At 36.6% G+C, this 19401-nt stretch overlaps 2 protein-coding genes across 3 annotated transcripts; one reads left to right on the top strand and one right to left on the bottom strand.

The window, feature by feature from the left end:
* Positions 1-1357: 1357 nt before the first annotated feature.
* Positions 1358-14377, top strand: pcid2 (PCI domain containing 2). 2 transcript variants are annotated; one of them, XM_053477448.1, is made up of 15 exons: positions 1358-1438; positions 1638-1676; positions 1775-1864; positions 5019-5092; positions 5253-5320; positions 5425-5464; positions 5562-5616; positions 5878-5981; positions 6087-6162; positions 9695-9836; positions 9937-10037; positions 11330-11403; positions 11516-11641; positions 12969-13092; positions 14000-14377. In XM_053477448.1, the coding sequence occupies exons 2-15, from the start codon at positions 1641-1643 to the stop codon at positions 14087-14089; spliced, it is 1200 nt and encodes a 399-aa protein (XP_053333423.1). In that variant the 5' UTR covers positions 1358-1438; positions 1638-1640; the 3' UTR covers positions 14090-14377. The 2 variants fall into 2 exon arrangements, with proteins under 2 accessions (XP_053333423.1, XP_053333424.1); XM_053477449.1 differs by having other exon boundaries at positions 1387-1434.
* On the bottom strand, positions 14245-19095 carry prozb (protein Z, vitamin K-dependent plasma glycoprotein b). Its single transcript, XM_053477447.1, has 8 exons — positions 18761-19095; positions 18341-18504; positions 18060-18084; positions 17866-17979; positions 16481-16612; positions 16190-16287; positions 15923-16037; positions 14245-15042 (listed from the first exon to the last, which is right to left on the bottom strand). The coding sequence occupies exons 1-8, from the start codon at positions 18834-18836 to the stop codon at positions 14513-14515; spliced, it is 1254 nt and encodes a 417-aa protein (XP_053333422.1). The 5' UTR covers positions 18837-19095; the 3' UTR covers positions 14245-14512.
* Between the last annotated feature and the right edge of the window lie 306 nt (positions 19096-19401).

Here is a 19401-nt window from a genome sequence, read left to right as displayed (position 1 = left end):
AATTGGATTTTAGTAAATGAGTATAAAATAATTCTGGTGTATAATAAATATAACAGTAAATATATAACATAAATTTAACAGTTTTAACAATTAAAAGTTTATTGGTGTTATTAGTTCTTTATGTGGTTCTGTTTACAGTTTATTCTTGTTATTAGTTGTTTATGTGTACAGTTAAATGTTGTTATTAGTTGCCTGTGTTTTTATGTACAGTTTATTCTTGTTATTAGTTGTTTGTGTTTATGTGTACAGTTTATTCTTGTTATTAGTTGTTTGTGTACATTTTATTGTTGTTATTAGTTGTTTGTGTTTATGTTTACAGTTTATTATTGTTATTAGTTGTTTATATGTACATTTTATTATTGGTATTAGTTGTTTATGTGTAAAGTTTATTGTTGTTCTTAGTTGCTTATGTGTTTATGTGTACAGTTTATTATTGTTATTAGTTGTTTATAAGTACATTTTATTATTGTTATTAGTTGTTTATATGTAAAAATTTTTGTTGTTCTTAGTTGTTTATGTGTACAGTTTATTATTGTTATTAGTTGTTCATGTGTACAGGTTATTGTTATAATTTGTTTATGTGTTTATGTTTACAGTTTATTGGTGTTATTAGTTGTTTATCTGTTTATGTGTACAGTTTATTGGTGTTATTAATTGTTTATGTGTATAGTATATTTTGTTATTTATAGTTTGTGTGTATGTGTAAAGTTTATTGTTGCTATTGGTTGTTTATGTGTTTATGTACTGTTACATGACAGTTTATTGTTCTTATTGGTTGTTAATGGGTTTATGTGTACAGTTTATTGGTGTTATTAGTTGATTATGTGTAGAGTTCATTTTTGTTATTGATTGTTTATGTGTTAATGTGTAAAGTTTATTATTGTTATTAGTTATTTATGTTTTTTTTGTACAGTTTACTGGTGGTATTAGTTGTTTATGTGTTTAGGTACTGTTTAATTACAGTTTATTGGTGTTATTAGTTGTTTATGTGTTTATGTGTAGAGTTTATTAGTGTTATTAGTTGTCTATGTGGACACTTTTTGTTGTTATCAATTGTTTATGTGTACAGTTTATATTTTGTTACTAATTGTTTATGTGTAGAGTATAATTTTGTTTTTAATTGTTTAATTACAGTACAGTTTTGGTGTTATTAGTTGTTTATGTGTACCGTTTATTGGTGTTATTAATGGTTTATTTGTTGAGTTTATTTTTGTTGTTTATGTGGACAGTTTCTGTAGTAATTAATAACGTGTGTGTGTGTGTGTGTGTGTGTTCAGTAGAACAGCTCGGCATTAAAAACGCGAATCTGCGTTCGTGGAATCTGTGGCTACTAGTGAGCGCGCGCGCTGTGTAAACCGGAAGTTCTTCTCGGAGGGTATCCGGTGCGTTTGAACGCTCGCGCAGACTTCTCCGCTCGGTGTGTGATGCGACGGTGTAGGTGATTATCATCATAAATAAACACATTTGACGCATTTCAGCGCAAGACATTCTATTAATAACAGAGGGTTACAGTTACACACTGTAGTCAGAGTGTCAGTTTTGCGTCACTGGTCACATGTTTACGCTTTACATGGCGCGAGACCCCATGTCAGCTTACTCAGGTGGTTTTATTCATTCATGTTGTTTCTGTTCCCCAGACTATGGCTCACATCACCATAAACCAGTATCTCCAGCAGGTGGGTTCGGTTTATTGGTCTGTTCTGAGTAGCACTAGTGAAATAATGCATTTTAAATAGAAGTGCTGTATGAACTCTAACAGCAGTGTCTTGTGTAGGTTCTGGAGGCCATTGATAACAGAGAAGGTGCTTTCTGTGCAGAGCTGCTCTCCTTTAAACACCCTCATGTAGCCAATCCTCGCCTGCAGGTAAACCACGCTTTCTCATCTTAATGATTTCTCCTCGAGTTTTATTACTGCGCAAGATCACCAACTGATCAGTGTGTGCGTGTAATGTTGTTATTCTGCGTTGTGTTGTTATTGAAAAGATACCCAGTAGAAGTTTAAGCATAGTTTGAATCCAGAGGGACGTTCAAGTCAAACCGGGACTTGTGAATGAAGCCGTAAAACTGATTGGCACAGTATGGTGATGAGACTCTTGGCCGCAATAAGGGCTGGGCGATATGGCTGAAAACTGTATCATATTGGTCAATATCGATAATTATTAATATTTTTATGACCCATTTAAAATAAGGCCCAGGAGAAAAATATATTACATTTAAAAAAATATATTTTAAACTTAACCTTCCTCTGATCATAGTTCCTATAGTTATTAAGACAGAAATGTCAATAACCATGGAAAAATCAAATAATTAAAATGTAAAGTCTAAAGTCACAATGAACACTTAACAATTATCTCTTAACATGTAAGGTGCAAAATGAAAGAAAATGTAAGAAATGCTTAATGAAGTGTAATTAAATAGTGCAAAGTGCATTTTCTGCTTTTGAAGAGGAATCCAGCAGACCAGCATGAGACAACGATATTGGGCAACCAAACGTGATACTGTTACATGATTGACGTTAGTGTATCACTCCCTAAGTTGCTAGGTTACCAGAGAGCAAGTGCCTTTGTTAATGCAACTGTCACGGGCAACCGGAAGCGGACCAGAAGACTAGCAGTTAGCCCTTGTAGCTTGGCTTAGACGGTAAATCCAAACGCGGAAATAGCGCGAACAGACAGGATAACCACGCGAGTCATTGTAAGAACTCTCTCACGCAGAGTTTACACAATTATACCCGCTGTTGCTGGAGAGAGGTTGATTTTACGGCAGCTGTTTATGGAGGTTTGTTCCTCTACCTATCTCTCTGTCGAGCTATACATGTCGCTCCTGAGCTGCCAGTGATCCAGACCCCCTCTGCCCGCTGGTCCTCTCTAACTCATCCTGGAGTCCTGCTTCTGGTTGGAGATCTCATCACATGGATGCCCCGTGTGGTCTGCCTGGAATGCGTGTGGTGACTGGGCTTGGTTCCACTTTTCCATGAAGGTGGTCCTGTCCTCGACTGATGCAGACAGCTGTTTTCTGAAGACCTGTGACTTCAGTCGTTCAATAGTTCAGGACTGGAATTTCTCACAGTCCACCTGTGCTTCCAGGAACAAACTAGACTTTAATTTTATACATCTCCTCTTATACTGAACTTCCAGTCTCGCATATTATTATGCACATCAATCCCTGCTATCTGTTTTCACCCAGATGAGGATGGGTTCCTGTTGAGTCTGGTTCCTCTCAAGGTTTCTTCCTATTAACATCTCAGGGAGTTTTTCCTTGCCACTGTCGCCGTCGTCCTAGTCTTGCTCATTAGGGACAATCATATAATTTTTATTCATACACATTCACATTTCATACAAACTTAATTCTTTTGATTGTGTAAAGCTGCTTTGTGATGATGTAAATCGTTAAAAGCGCTATAGAAATAAAATTTAATTGAATTGAAGTGTAGTCCAGTGCTGGCAATGCTTTGTGGGTAATGCAGTCCAATGTGCGTGAACGCGGAAATGTGAGATGAGCTGGAATATAGAATCTGAACCTGTTTTCTTTTAGTAGTTTTGGTTTGATTTAAGTACGGAATCCACCCGGAAGTTTGTAATATCGCCTGACAATGCAGAAAATAAAAGAATGGACATGCATCGACTCGTTTGTCTTTCTCATCACTGCACGGGCATGAATTAACGGGCTGTTGCGCTGCCACGAGAAATGACAAAATAAAGCGGGGAAGCTAACACCGCATTCTAGCAGCACACTCAATCAGGAATTAGACCCAAAATCACATAAGATCCGGCGAAGCGTCGGATCCGGCATGGGCAGACTCAATGACTGAGCAATGTGAAGCGCCATCTTGTCTCATTTTATACTTCCTGAATCGCGACCGTACTACTTCAGGGTCCTAGTGCCGGTCGCGGAGCGAGTGCGCATGACCGCAACCAAACTAGCTTCGCAGCCTCTGTTTTCTTCCGACAAAGAAAACAAATTATCAAACGTTTTATTGAACACATTTTTTATTGACATTTACACACACACACACACACACACAATGCAATACAATCTGCGAATGACGTTTCCAGCTGAGGAGGCTCGTATCCCAGTGCAGTTGTTCCTGTGAACGTTTAGCGAGAGGAACGCCTGATCCTTAAAAAGCAGCAGAAAACTTCCCGCCAACTTGCGGAAGAGATGTATCCGTCTGTGTGAACTGTACACATGATCATTCACCAACATGACTTGGATCACTTGGCCAGTCCTTTGCTCCAAGCAATTTCCACATGTTCAGACCATTAAAGGAGTGCCTGAGAGGCCAGTGTTCCAGGCAAAAACTTATATACAGTACCTGGTATCCAAGCCCTACTGAAATGCTATAGAAAGTGCATTGGTGTAGCAGAATTATGTAGAGAAATAAAGTTCTGTTCTGTCATTCTGTTTAAACAAAAGTCCTAGTGTCCCTGTTTGATTTGAAGTCCGACTTGTACACCCTTATAGTTATTTTTAGTGTGTATAAGGTTGTGTGATTTATATTAAAAATTTACACTTTACCAAAGTACCACATAACTAATTTAACATAAAATATCAGAAAATAAAAGCTGCAGAAAGAATTCTGATCTCTTTGCTCAAATTCATCTTTTGATGTTTTTTAAAAAAAGTCTTCATTGTATAGGAAAAATGTCGAAATAATTGGCCTTGCTGTTCCAATACTTACGGAGGGTGCGTATACAGATGTGGATATGGGATTTGCTGTCATAGAAAATCAATCATCACCTCCTCTTAATTGCTATAGTGGAAGCAGACGTAAGGGTTTAAACATAAAAAGTCTTCAATAAAGGTTGAAAACATTGACTCTTCCATTTAAATCAACACTTGTTAAAACACTTATTAATGTTTATTAATTACTTTGACACTTACACACAATAAGTAGCTTTATTATAGGATAAATTATTCACTAGAATTAATTCTGTGATCTTCATCGAAACGCTGTCGATTAAAAGTCGTCCAGTCTGCGTCCAATTGTGTGAAATGTGCTTGTTTCGTCTCGACAGTTGTCCAGTCCGGAGGAGAAATGTCAGCAGGTGTTGGAACCCCCTTACGATGAGATGGTTGCCGCGCATCTGAGGTACGCCTAGTCCGTTTTTTTAAAATTTTTTTTTTTTTGCCACTTTAACTGAATTATATTTAAATTATATTCAATATTTAAAGATGGTTTTTCATGTGTTCCTCTTTCTCTCTCTCTCTCTCACACACACACACACACACACACACACACACACATACAGATGCACGTATGCTGTGGCGAACCATGACTTTGTGGAGGCATACAAGTGCCAGACGTTAGTGGTGCAATATCCTTTATTGAGACTATAAATAAAATTTCGTGTGAAACGCTTTGAGGTTGTATCAGTGTTTCTGTAACCACACATTTCCCCCTTAACCTTAAAATTTTTACATCATTTCTGAAAGCTTTCCAAGCTCACAAGGAAGAAAACTGGTAAGCATTTGCTTGTGTGTGTGTGTACTGAAACAGCATTATGAAAACATTGATAAGTGAGTTGTTTTGATGTTGTTTATCTTGGCTTGTCTTTCAGGGCTTTAGCTCTGATGTTCGCTGTTACTCTTGATCTGCGAATATTTGCCAACAATGTAAGTGAATTACATTCACATCACTTATCTATTAGTGAACGAATGAATAACGTGAATGGTAACGTGTTGAAGCCAGTTCCAGTAACTTCTTTCTACATATTATCTCTTTCAGTCCATTTTATTTGGATAAAAAAAAAAGTGATTATTAACAATTAACACAAGCACATATTTTGAGATATTAAATATATTAAGGAAATTAGTTTTTACAGTCTGCTGTGGTGTAATTGAAGTGGCTCAGAGGTGTTTCTTGTGTGTGTGCAGGCGGAGCAACAGCTACAGAAGAAGGGCAAGGGAACGGTCGGAGACATGCTGGAGAAGGCAGCGGAGCAGCTCATGAGCTGTTTCCGGGTTTGTGCCAGCGACAAGTGAGTGTCCGCAGTCTACAGTACATGATTCTTGTGTACTGGTGGGTGTTGGCTTTCTCCAGTCCTGTGTGTTGTGACATCGTTGCTCTCTGTCTGTCCCATCAGTCGCGCAGGGATCGACGACTCCAAGAAGTGGGGCATGCTGTTTCTCGTCAACCAGCTGTTCAAAATTTATTTCAAGGTACCTATGTTTGATTTGATGTTACTTTGATTTTTTTCCCCCGATGTTGTTGCATTTTTTTAAAACCCTAAAACTTTTGAAATAATAAAACCAGTTGTAAGAAGTTTTATACCTTCAGCTTTATTCAACAGCTTTACAACGTGAGTAATTAAATGTAGCACATTTTTATGGCTTTAGATTTCGCAGTAAAAAAAATTTAAACAATAGAAACTAACTTTAAATACAAGAGTTTAACATGCAACCTAAAATGAAAAAAAAAAAGAAAATAACCTTGGCAAATGGTTTACTCCTCTGCACAGAATTTCAGTCTTTAAATAGTTTAGAGTTGTACCACCTGTAGTATTATATATATATAAAAAAAACACACAAAGCTTCTAGCAGGTGCAGCTGCTAATGCGCGTGTTTTAAGACTAATTAGCTTGCGTGGTATTTTGTGAGAAACATTTTGGAAAAAAAGAAGAAATTTTTTTTTCGCCACTCAGAAGCTAATTAATGCACAAGAATTGCGATTTATTAATCAACTGAATTAAAAATTTTTTTTTAATTTTTTGTTATAAGTGTACACTAGTTGCATGTGTTCTTTTTTTTTTTTTTTTTTTTTAAGCATGAAAGGTGTATTTGTGGAGGCACACTAGTGCATCGTTCCATATATACGTGGGAGGGATGTTGATTAAAATTGATGGGAATTGATTGTAAACGGTAAAAAAGCAGCACTGTGATGTCAGCTGAAAATCACAGTTATCCAGACATGCTGTGTTTCTACAGGCTTTCATTAAAACATAAAAAAAAAGAAAAGAAAAAAAGCAAGCAACAGATGGGACAATCCACATAGAGTGGAACCTTGGATTATGAGCATAATTTGTTCTGGAAGCGGCTTGTATTTCGAATTTCCTCATAAAAAATAATGGAAACTCTTTCTTCCACTGCTTAAAAAACATAAGCACATAAAAAATTATTAACACAAAATATAAAGTAAAAATAAAGCAAATCAACCTGCACTTTACCTTTCAAAAAAAAAAGGTAAAAATAAATCCCGACAGATAAGTGTTTTCGTTTATGCGTGCAGGCATTGTATGTGTGTGTGTGTGTGTGTGAAGGTGCATGGTGTCCAGTGATGTGCACGCGCACACATAACGACAGGCTGATACAGAGAGGGAGAAAATGGATCTTTATGAACTTGATCTTAATAAAATTATTTTGCTTTACACGCGCGCTATACACATACACACACAAAAACACAAAATAAAATGTTTTTTACACACATGTGGTCACAGTGTTATAGTAAACAGTACACACGTGCACGAATGTTGATTATACTAGTGAGAAATGCACACTAAGACCCAGCAGGGGGGGCGATCACCCACAATTCCGCAGCACAAGAGAGAGAAAAAACGTTGGTTCAGTTGTGATCACATGACGCTCGGCGTCAAAACAAGCAGCGCATGTGCTATACTTGATACTCTGCACTCGTAAACCAAGACTTGCTCGTTTTCCAAGTCAAAATTTATTGAAAAATCTTTGCTCGTCTTGAGGAACACTCACAATCCGAGATTTAATAATTTTCTTAGTGTTTTGAGTTCTCTGATATTAACCGACACCTTGGAAGCCCCGCCTGTTTTTCCGTTTTACTCCCAGATTCGACTCCAGCTGTTTGAAGTACAACGTTGGAAATGAGTGTGGTCATTTTGTAAGCAGCATGCTAGCCAGCTAAACTGTAATACGGGTTCATTTTCCATCTTTAGTGTTGGTTATTGGTTTAGTTGATGTACTGTATCTGAACCACTTGTGTGTATGCAATAGCATTGAAAGCACTGACAGATGATATGAATAGCATTGATTGATGGCTATATTAGGTAGGTAGTGAACAGTCAGTTTGTGATTTTAAAATGTTATAAGCTGAAGAAATGGGCAAGCAAACAGATATGAGAGACTTTAACACAAGCCAGATTGGGATAACTGATGGTTGAAGCAGGTCTTTTTAGGGTGTTCCTGGTGGGTAGAACCTACCAAAATCAGTCCAAGGAAGGACAACTGGTGAACCGGTGACGGAGTCAAGAGCGTCCGAGGCTGGTTAATCCTCATGGGAAATGAAGACTTGCCTGTTTGAAGTGCTATTGTTACACAATTTGCTCTAAAATTATTTCTAGTTATGATGGAAAGAACACAAAATGGATTTTAACTCACTGTGTTAGAAGGTGGCCTAGTTTGATAGGTCACGTCACTTTTTCTTTTACGTCATCATAGGGATGGCTGTGGCGCATGTACATTTCTTCGACAATAGATGGCACCGTAATGCACTATGGGAAGGAGGTGTGGTGTGATGCTCTGAGCAGTGTGATGCTTACTAAAAAAAAGTTGCTGATCGGTGGATGCAGCATTTAAAGATGGTTTGTTTACTGCTCATGATGTGGCGTACATTAACAATCTTGATAGAGAGATTTAACATTTCTTTCAACAATCTTTAAGGCACACTTGAACTAAATACACACTATATACTTATATACCCTTTATAAAAACCCCTATACTCCCCCACCCAAACTTCAAGCCAGCCTTACATGGCATATTTAAAGAAGAAAAAACATGGAGCTGGAAAAGAGGAGGGGGAAAAAAAGAAGGGAAGAAAAACAAATGCATACACCAACCAATGAAATAAGGTGAAAACCCAATCAAATAAGAAGGGAGTTAAACTATAAATTTATAAGTTTAAAAGTGAAGAAAGGGTCCTCGCACCTGTTTAAATTTTAAGTCTGAATCTTCTCCAGGGATAAACAGAAGACATAATGCCACGGGGCGTGAGTGTGTGGGTAGGTGAGGTGACATTCTTCCCCTTAAATAAAATAATTTCTTTATCAAAAGTACAATAAATTTCACAAATCATTGAGTGGAAATCGTAATTTATACCAAAAATAAATTGGGTGGTGTGCGAGAGGTGCTGTTTGCCTGCTTAAATTAAAATGTAGACACTAGAGGAGTTCTCACACACACACAGAGTATCTTTTACTATAAGCGAGCTCTTTTCCTAGAAAAGAAACCTCTGAATCATCAGTCCTTGTCTGAATCATCATAGTTTTTGTTCTGATCGCACAGATGGAAATGTACAATCAGAATAAGAGCGGATATTGAATGAATTAATTCTTTAAAAAAAAAGTATTCTTGTTCCACAGTTTTGTAAATAATAACGTCATTAAAAAAAGTTTTTTTGAACTTTGCACATTATTCTGCATTTTGTCTTGCTCATGACTGGGCGTGCTTTTTTATATCCAAATGCCATTTCAATTTAGTTCTATTTTATTATTTGTACATTTTTACAGCTAGACCTCCAGCTGCGAGAGGTTCACCCGGGAATTGGACTCCGGATGTTAGGGCGAGCACTTTACGACTGCGCCACTTGGAGGCGTATTATATTATAAAAATTATATAAAAATAAAAATTAGAATTCAACACAGATTTTTTTTTTGTCTTCCATTCTAATAGTAAAATATGTTTTTGTTTACAGATCTTCATCTTATCATCACGTTTGCGTATTTTTCAGATCAATAAACTGCATCTGTGCAAGCCGCTGATCCGAGCTATCGACAGCTCCAACCTGAAAGAGGATTACAGCACGGCGCAGAGAGTCACGTACAAGTACTACGTGGGCCGCAAAGCCATGTTCGACAGTGACTTCAAACTAGGTCAGCTCTTGCTTTGTTTTTCTATTGAGGGACTAAAAACTACAATGTCTTCTGCAGAAGATGCTGAAATTTTAACAACTGCATTTTTGTGTCTTGACAGCGGAAGAGTACCTGTCCTTTTCTTTCCAGCGCTGCCATCGCTCCTGCCAGAGGAACAAGCGTCTCATACTTATCTACCTGCTGCCTGTCAAGATGCTGCTGGTGAGTCGAGTCTGATAAAAAAAAAAAAAAAAACACCTCTTTAAATTGTCATGTAGCAAAAATTATTCCATGTGTCTAATTCATTTCTCACAGAAGTCTGTGTCATTCTTGAGAATTCGCTGTTATTTGCTGAAATCAGTATTGATTCATTGTTCGGCTAGTCGTCGTCTTTTAGGGATTTTCTGTCTGTATGTTATCACAGTTTTCTTGGTAAAAGTAAAACGACTACGCATTTTTCCACAAATAACATGTTTTGGTAGAATTTAAATGCACAGCCGGTTTAAAGTACAAATGTGATTTCAACACCTTTTTTTTCACAAGTTATTTTCCCTTATAATTAATCTAATTTAATATAGATATATTTTTTTTAATTTTATTATTATTAAATTTTTATTTTATAATATATAATTATATTTTATAGTTTATATATAAGTATGAGATAAGTTATATAATATAAGCATGATCATGTAACATTTAACACAAGTTGTCCTTGTGCTGCACAGTAAACATCACCAGTGTCCCGATACGATGATATCACGATCCCTAGGTGTCGATTTCATTTAAATTGGTGATTCTATAACCATCACGATTTTATAAATGTCCCGCTATTAATTTTTTCCCCGATTTTCTTACCATTATAAATATTTTAGAAAAGTTTAACGATTAATTAAATGCAGCCCGTTCCTAGTTTTCTTACTTTAAAAACTATTTAAACTACACAAACCAACTTCAAATACAAGAGTTTAACATTTAATTTCAAATTAAATGAAGCAAAAAAAATGTAAATAGTTCAGAGTGCGCCACCTGTAGGATTATAAACAAACGGCCACGGTTTACCTTCTCAAACGACAGTGAGCGCACGGGTTGAGTTGCTGCGATCATGAAGGCATGCGGGGTTTCTAACGCATATGATTTTTGATTTAATGTGTTTTGAGACTTGTGTAATGAGTATCTTTGAGACTACTTCGCTCAGAGTTTGGAGAAAAGCTGGTAAAGAATCAGTTATATCTTGAGGTCGATCACCGGTTATGAACAATCAAATTGTAAACCGTCCAATTCTGGTCACTGGCTGATTGACCAGTTCATCTCTATTATGAATGTAAAAATAGTTTTTAAAAAAATCGGTTTTGGAGTCAGTGTGGCTATACTTGAATCACTACACAAAGAATCCTGATTCATAACTGAACTGTTTTTTTTTTTTTTTCTCTAAAAGACACATCAAATAAACGTCTTAATATCTGGAGTTGCTGCTGAGACTAAACCCATTACCTCTTGTGTTTCTGTTTCTCCAGGGCCACATGCCAACAAACCAGCTTCTGAAAAAATATGATCTCATGCAGTTTGCCGAAGTCACCAAGGCAGTGAGGTCTGTTCTTCCTTCCTTCCTTCCTTCCCTTTTCTCAAGCATCCGTATTAAAAAACTTTCACCTTACAAATAGATGATGACTTTCTCTGACTTTCTATTCATCCTCTGTTAGCGAGGGCAACCTTCTGATGTTAAATGAGGCTCTTGCCAAACACGAGACCTTCTTCATCCGCTGTGGGATCTTCCTTATCTTGGAAAAGCTCAAAATCATCACCTACAGGAACCTGTTCAAGAAAGTGTGAGTTTACTCCAAAGTGTGATTTATCTGAGACTTTCAAAGCCTGTGGATCTAATTGTGTCTGGTTTCAGTACTAATGAGATCACTTAATTAACTACTTTTACATTTCTAGACCTAATTAAAAATTCCAGGTAATCTTTTCCACAACAAGGCTTTTAATAACCGTAACCCTTCAAAGGTGCCAGTAAGATTTTTTTTTTTTTTCAGCACTGTGAAGCTGTGCAACTTACATTTGCGTTTATAACACATGCTCTTATCCAGAGCATTTTAGGGCTCAAGGGCCCAAGAATGGCAACTTGGTGGTTGTGGGGTTTGAACCTGGGACCTACTGAACCGTAGTCCAATGTCTTAACCACTGAGCTCCCCCTGATCCTGAATTTATGCTGTTGGTTAAGTGTCAAAATATTTTTCTGCACCACAGTCCAGTCCAGTAGATGGCAGTAATGTATAAACTCCATATATAAACTTAAAGTGGAAAAAAAAAAGAGCATTTGCAGAGCGGTTTCTATTTCCTATAAAATCTGTGGCCTATTATTTTTATTATTATTTTTTTTTAAGAATTTGTCATTTTCACATTTGTCATTTTTTAAGGTTTTGTAAAATGTGAAACTGTTCTGAACCAAAAACCTACCTATTAATTCAATTAACTTATTTAACCAACAAAAGATCAAATTACCTGATTAAACTGATTCATTCTCACAGCTCTACTTAGACAATTAAATAAAATTTTATTTGTATAGCTCTTAACAATTGACATTGTCGCGAAGCAGCTTTACACAATCAAAAGAATTATTAAAGTTTGTATAAAATGTGAACGTGTATGAATCGAAATAAGATTGTCCCTGTTGAGCAAACCGAGGACGACGGCGACCGTGACAAGGAAAAAACTCCTATGTTAATAGGAACAAAACCTTGAGAAGAACCAGACAAATGTCATGTCAGAAGTCAGAAACAGTGATAATAGCCATGTGAACTTGAATAATGGTGGAGTTTGAGGGCTTAAAAACCGAAGTCGATGTGTTTTTATTTTTTTATTTTTTATTTTTTATCATATTAATATAAAGATAAAAACACAGGCTGCTGTTACCACTACAGACCTTTACAGACAGTGTGGTTGTTTGGAAAACGTTTCATTTCCATTTCAGCCCTAGATGGATAGACTGATCCTACACTAATTGATTGATTCTTCCCTCCCATTCCCCCTGTGTGGAGTTCTGTTTTCTGCTCGCTAACCAAAATACACACCAGTAGGTTGATTAGTCACTCCAAATTTCGTGGCTTCTTAACACAAGTGTGACCTCGTTCTGATTTTTCACCCTCATGACAGGTATCATCTGCTCAAAACTCACCAGCTGCCGTTAGATGCATTCCTGGTGGCGCTGAAGATGATGCAGGTGGAGGAGGTTGATATCGATGAGGTTCAGTGCATCCTGGCCAACCTCATCTACATGGTAAGATGTTCATGCATGGCACAGAACTGACTGGAGTTACAAAATGAGAACTTTTTCCTCAGTGTTATACTGCAGTTGTATGGGCTAATGGTTCCGTTTTAACCTCAAGACCCCCTTCTGCATGTGCAGTGTTAACTGCTAAGCCTAATCTTCGATTGGTTCCCTTAGGTATAAGTAAAGTGCTAAAGTATAAATTTAAATTTAAGTCTGGTGAGTTATAGGGGTTTTGCAGCTGACCACTGATTCCTGATTACAGAAATCTAAATCGGAAAATACCAGTGACTGGCATCACAGATCTGTGTAAGGTATTGGGATTTGCCGTTTAAAGTTTTCTGTTTATTGTGTAGTATTGTTTATTTATTTTCCTATCTATAGCGGTAAAAATGATATGAAATCTCCTTTGGAGTCAGTGATTGGCTCAAGTCTGAAACCCAGACATCACTAGACTCTAGGTTTGGTTCTTGTGATGCTCTACCAGGGTGTTGCCTTCAGGATGTTCAACTCCATTGTATTTGGGTACGGTGTTTTGATTTGGATATAAACTGGTCAAATTATCCAAGAGTATGAGCTTGACTGGCATTTCAATAAAATTTTTATTTGTGTCCCACTTCAAAAAGTCTGCACGGCAGCTAGCTTTGCATCACCACGCAAATCTTTCCCCAGATTCCACAAGTGCGGCAGTTATATCTTTGAGCACTTTTCATGGAAGACTCGTTCCTCATGACATGTCTAACAGACATTATCCAAGGTCTATACACTGCTCCTGGTGGTTAGGAGAAGTGAAACAGAATGTTAGTTGCTTTTTGTATATGAATGAGTTGTTGTCTTTAAGTACTTAGTATGGTTTGATTTCTTTCTTAATATTCTTTCATTTTAATAACCATCATGTGTATTTGTGTTTCTACAGGGTCACATTAAAGGATATATATCTCACCAGCACCAGAAGTTGGTCGTCAGTAAACAAAACCCTTTCCCACCCTTGTCCTCGATATTATGATCTTCAGCTGCTCAACAACCAGTAAACTCCTGTTGGATTCCTGTATTTTTTGTAATTAGTTACGCAGTAGTTCTAGATTTAAATCAGGTTTCTACAAAAATTTGTTTTTCTTGGACAGCAACAAACTGAATCGAATTTTACCACGAAAAAAAAAATCACCATATTAATTTTTTTATTGTACATTTTTGCAAGTGAAATGTCTGACCCTCTGTGGTGCACCACAAGTTTGTATTATATTCACTAACTGTTTTGTATTTTGTATGTAAAATAAATTTTCCATTTGTAAAATGTTTTGATTGTGCTGTATTTAATGCTGATCAGAAGAAAGTCTTTAAAATGTCCAAGTCTAACAGATTGAAATCACAGTTCCACTCTAAAAGCAGGTTAATTTCCACCCAAAAAACATGCTTCTTGCTGAATGTGTCATCTCTGGACCGTTTCTTTCTTCCGGAGAAGGTTGCGAATCCATGGGAGATATCTGGAAATTTTAGTGAACACGAGTCCCTGTGTACAGTCACTTTGGGACATAAACAGTCCAGTTAGAAAAGCTGTATTTCCTTCCATTGTAGCCACAGGAGATCCAGACGTAAGATCACACTCTATCTTTTTCTCTTCTGATCGTTTTGACATACCTTCAGGTTCTTGCTTCTCCATACAGAACATCTTATTGGTCAAGGAGAAACTAAGGTTGAGTTTTGATTGGCAGATATCCAGTGGGAGGTATGAAGGTTTGTTGGTTGCACCCACTGTCATGCCCTCTTTACCATGTTTCATTAAGATGTTTTCACTGAAATCCTTCTCCGGGAGGCAGAGTTGGATGGGGCCTAAACCCAAAGCGATCGGTTCCTTAAGCACAAAGAATGCCAAGTCATCGGCAGGTTTGCCAATTATATACCGATCGTGAGCAATCCTTTCGGTCACTTGTGAAGAATTAATTTTTTCATTCGAGTGGACTGCAATGGAGAGAAAAAAAAGGACAAAATTTAACGATGCAAAAAGTCATTTGGAGACAAATAAGTGGATTGCGATTAACTTGTTCTGCGAGTGATTTGCAAAAATTTTGTAATACATTTAAACTCAATAAAAGCAAGGTCTTGCAATACTAGTAGTGTAGTATGAGCACTCTTTGTCTGCCTAGCGTCACCTGATCACAACTGAGCCAATGGTTCTCTTTCTCATGCTGTGGGGTTGTGGGTAATCGTCTCCCTTGCTCAGTCAAAGTGCACAGGTGTCGCTCGTATAGTCTCCATCCGTGCGTATGTGTACTGTTTACTATAACATTGTGATCAAGTGTGTGTGCACTTAAAGCATTTTTTTTTTATTCGAGTCCAAGTGTAGTGGCCGTTCTTTAGTACCTGTACTGCAACAACAGCCTCTGAAGAAAAAAGGTTAAAAAGGGTGTAACAGTGCGGGAGATGAATCTATTTAACGTCAACGCAAGGTCACATACTGTCAGGGAGCAGTGGGTTCATTGTGTGTATGTGTGAGAGAAACACATCCTATACAGTAGCCCCCTTCCTCCTCCTCCTCCTTTCTTCTTACTAGATTAATTTGATTAATTTGTTTTATTTGTACTTTTATATTTTGTATTAAAATTTTTATATGAATATGTTTGGGTTGTGCAACGAATCATTCGAGTTTCCATTATTTTTTATGGGGAAATTCACTTTGATATGCGAGTGCTTTGATGTAAAAGAATGCTTCCGGAACAAAATATGCTCCCAATCCAAGGTTTAACTGTATATTGAAGTGTTAGTACACTCTTTACCAGAGCTAAGGCTGCAGTGGCTACACAAAATAAAAATGTATTAAACAACAAAATCCGATGCTTACCAATGACCAAGGAATCTACATCTTTTGCCAGGCATGCAGCTGAGGTAAGTATAGACTTCCTTCCAAGGATCACACCATGACAAATTTCCTCACCACCAACACCCATAAAGGTCACCTACACCAAGATGATTCAACATGTTTAAATGAAGACATTTCTTTAAGAAGCTTTATAACTTGTCTTCTAGATTCCACCACAAATATAGTCATTTGAAAATTGACCAATCACTACGAATTCCTGAAATTCTTTACAAATCTCAGTTTGCTCACCTGCCATGGACATTTTCCTTGGGGGCAAATCGAGTCATTTTGATCTTTACTTTTACTTATATAGTCATCTGATAAAACTCTCCCACATGAGTCCTTATCTAAAACAATGAAGAACATCAGAGTTTGGTGTTTCTGTAGTAAATACATTTTGTGCAACAATGTCTACATCTCTGTCCTGGACAACACCCCTAGTCTAGGATGTTAAGTATTCACATTTGATTAAAAAAAATCTACAAGGTCAACCTTGAGTGTATGTCCTGAAATCTAAAAGAACATGTGTGTGTTGCAAACCCAGAGGTATGCAGCTCCTGCCATCGCTGTGAAGGGTGTAGCCTCTGGCGCAGAAGCACCGGTACGAGTCGTGTAAGGATCTGCAGAACTGTTCGCACCCCAGAGGGCCTCCAGAAGGACATTCAGAAACATCTGCACAAATGATGATTTTTCACTTAGGCCAAACAAAAATAACTATACAAGTTGTTTATGTTGTATAATTAGGATTACACAATGTAACATACAGCACTTTGGTCCTTAAATAGTAATTATTTCCTATAAGCTAACACTAATACAACAGAAAGGTTGTCAAAGGGGTACAATTTCGTTCAAACTTTGTTTTTTATGATCAAGACTGATATTTCTGAAATTCACAAAGTATTTACAGTATATAAAAACCTTTAATGTTCTAGAAAGTTCTAGAAAATTCAAGAACATTCTAAATTCAACATTTAACAAAATTATACTTCAGCAGCTAAATTTAACTGGACCTTTTAAAGAAAATCACTGTTCAGGTCACAAAAGCAAATTTTAAACAGAACTAATAGTTTTAAAAAAAAATTTTTATGCAGATACAATTAATAAATAACACCTTCAAACCAAAGGCAAGAAAAACATTACATTGTTACATTGTAACAATGTTATTAAACTCATTCGGCCAAAACGTGGTATTGGTTCTAAAAAGTGATTTAAAAAAATATATTTTTTTAGATAGGATCATATACGGTAATTTTTTCATAATACTTAATTCTCCTTTGATTTTTTTTAAATATGCATACTCATTTATATTTTTATCACGTAAGAAGAAACACGTTTGCTAAATACAATTTTAGGCTCTTTCTGTAGTATTTGTAACTTCAAATCTTTGAATTAAAACCTTTTAACAATCTTAACTGTCATTCAGTATTCAATTTAGATTTCACATGAAATGACATAAACGTGAAGAGGTGTATTATTTTAAAATCCAAAATTGTTAAGATATTGCAACATGAATTCCACATGGTTACGGACACTACAGATTTTGAGCTTTTTAGCCTTTTACCAAAAACAACAAAACAAAAATGTATGCAACAATTTTAACAGGTCATATGTTTTTATAAGTATCACTTCTTAAAGAAATATGAATAATTTGCATTTTAAATTAGTATTGTTTGTACAACACTGCAAAATGGCCATTTTTGGGGCGTATATATAAAATCATGGTTTTAAAATGGCTAAAGTTCGCAACTTTTTTAGGGAAGCAAGGAATAACTTCCATGCTGTAATTCCTTGCTGCAAAACTTCAGAAGTAGTTTTTTTACATTTTCTTTATAATACGGTATGTATAACATAAAAAAAAAAAAATCAGCACCAATACTGTGTTTTGGTCGAATACTAATAGACACTTCAGCAGTAACAAACTTTACCCTTTTCACAGTTATCTCCTGTGTACATGTCAGTGCACCGGCAGCTGTAGCCTCCTATTTTGTCTTTACAGGTGCCGCCATGTTGACAAGGATTGGATTGACACTGATCTCCGTCTATGTTAAAGCACATGTTACTATGGGGGAAAAAGCACTGTTTATTTAATCAAACTGCAGGACAAAGGCGAGATGCTCACCGTGGTATTTATTCCAAAATGTTTCCTACGAAGGCAAAATGCACAGTAGTGTTTCAGTAGACAAAAATTCACTAAAATGGTACAATACATACTGTATAAACAGTAATTTCTCTATTTATTCATTAATGTATTTGGTGAATAATCAAGTGGTCGGAGGAACTTTTATTGACTCATGCTGTTGCAGAATGTGTCATAATGTACTTAATTTGAATCATCCTACTCATTCTCTGTGTACATAACTTGAAATTCTTGGAAGGAGGAGTTCCTAGGTCAAAGCTTACTGTTTTCTGGTTGTCCTCAAACACCTCTCTGGCCTCCTCCTTCGTGCATTTTTCCTCATAACACTCTCTTTCCAAATTGCCCTTTAGAATTTCCTCCAGAAGAAACGAATTGGCGCGTTTAGGCCGTAAAAAGATGGCCTTAGCTTGTGAATCAGATCGGAAAACTTGAATAAAAAAAAAGTATAAAAAAAGAAAGTATTAAATATGGTGCATCTTGAAGATCACGAATCAGAAAGAAATATTGCTAACATTGTGGTAACTGTTAAGAAAAACAGAATACTTCATAATAACGTAATGCAATTAATACTCGATATAATTGTACAGTTTATTATAGTATTTAAAAAAAGGCTTTGTTGTGCATCTGTGTCTTATATTAAAACCTTGCCTTTATTCTGATGTAAAAAAAAAAATCTTCCCTACCTGTTCGGTCAGCGGTGGTCAGCAGATAGAAGCAGTTCAGTGTGAAATAGAAGAAACCCCATAACTGAAACTCCATCACAATTAGATAAATGCTCAAATGCTTTATTACTAAACGACCTTTTCTTTTTGCCTTTATCTCCGCTCTTTTGGCACCGATCGCCGTGAATTACGCCTCCCAATGTATTTTCCCGTTACAAAAACCCAAGGTCTGTACGATCATGCACTCGTACACACGCGCACACACACAAACACTGATAAGGTTCTTCAGTAGTCAGTTCACAGATAATGCTAATCTGGTGCCATTTGTCGGACTCTGACAAGTTTTTAAGTAGTAATGCAACTCACACATGTTTTTTAGATCTAAAACGTTCCAGAAATATGAAACTGTGAAACAGTAAAGAAATGTTTTCAAACAGGGTTGACAATTTGTGCATAGGAAAGCTTAGCAAACACTAAAAGGACTCTAATCTGCAAACAATTAAGCAAACAGAATGTCCCAGAGTAGCCCAGTGGTTCGATTTGGACCTTAAACCCTAATGTTTTTCTTTCTTCTGTACTGTTACACTGCACGTTTTTAGCATTTTTCCGGCACGGACACACCCACACCCACTTTACCTAGGAAATGTCCAGCTGAAATTCAA

Source organism: Clarias gariepinus, chromosome 18 (genome assembly GCF_024256425.1).
Source record: "Clarias gariepinus isolate MV-2021 ecotype Netherlands chromosome 18, CGAR_prim_01v2, whole genome shotgun sequence".
Classification (NCBI taxonomy): domain Eukaryota; kingdom Metazoa; phylum Chordata; class Actinopteri; order Siluriformes; family Clariidae; genus Clarias; species Clarias gariepinus.
This window is presented reverse-complemented; position numbering and strand designations above follow the sequence as displayed.

Coding starts and splice junctions, on each gene's coding strand:
- prozb (XM_053477447.1), bottom strand. CDS start 18,836: ATGGAGTTTCAGTTATGGGGTTTCTTCTATTTCACACTGAACTGCTTC. Junction 16,613..17,865: donor AGGAGATAACTGTGAAAAGG/GTAAAGTTTGTT, acceptor TCATTTGTGCAG/ATGTTTCTGAATGTCCTTCT. Junction 16,038..16,189: donor AAGGAAAATGTCCATGGCAG/GTGAGCAAACTG, acceptor ATCTTGGTGTAG/GTGACCTTTATGGGTGTTGG.
- pcid2 (XM_053477448.1), top strand. CDS start 1,641: ATGGCTCACATCACCATAAACCAGTATCTCCAGCAG. Junction 5,617..5,877: donor TGCGAATATTTGCCAACAAT/GTAAGTGAATTA, acceptor GTGTGTGTGCAG/GCGGAGCAACAGCTACAGAA. Junction 11,642..12,968: donor AGGAACCTGTTCAAGAAAGT/GTGAGTTTACTC, acceptor CCCTCATGACAG/GTATCATCTGCTCAAAACTC.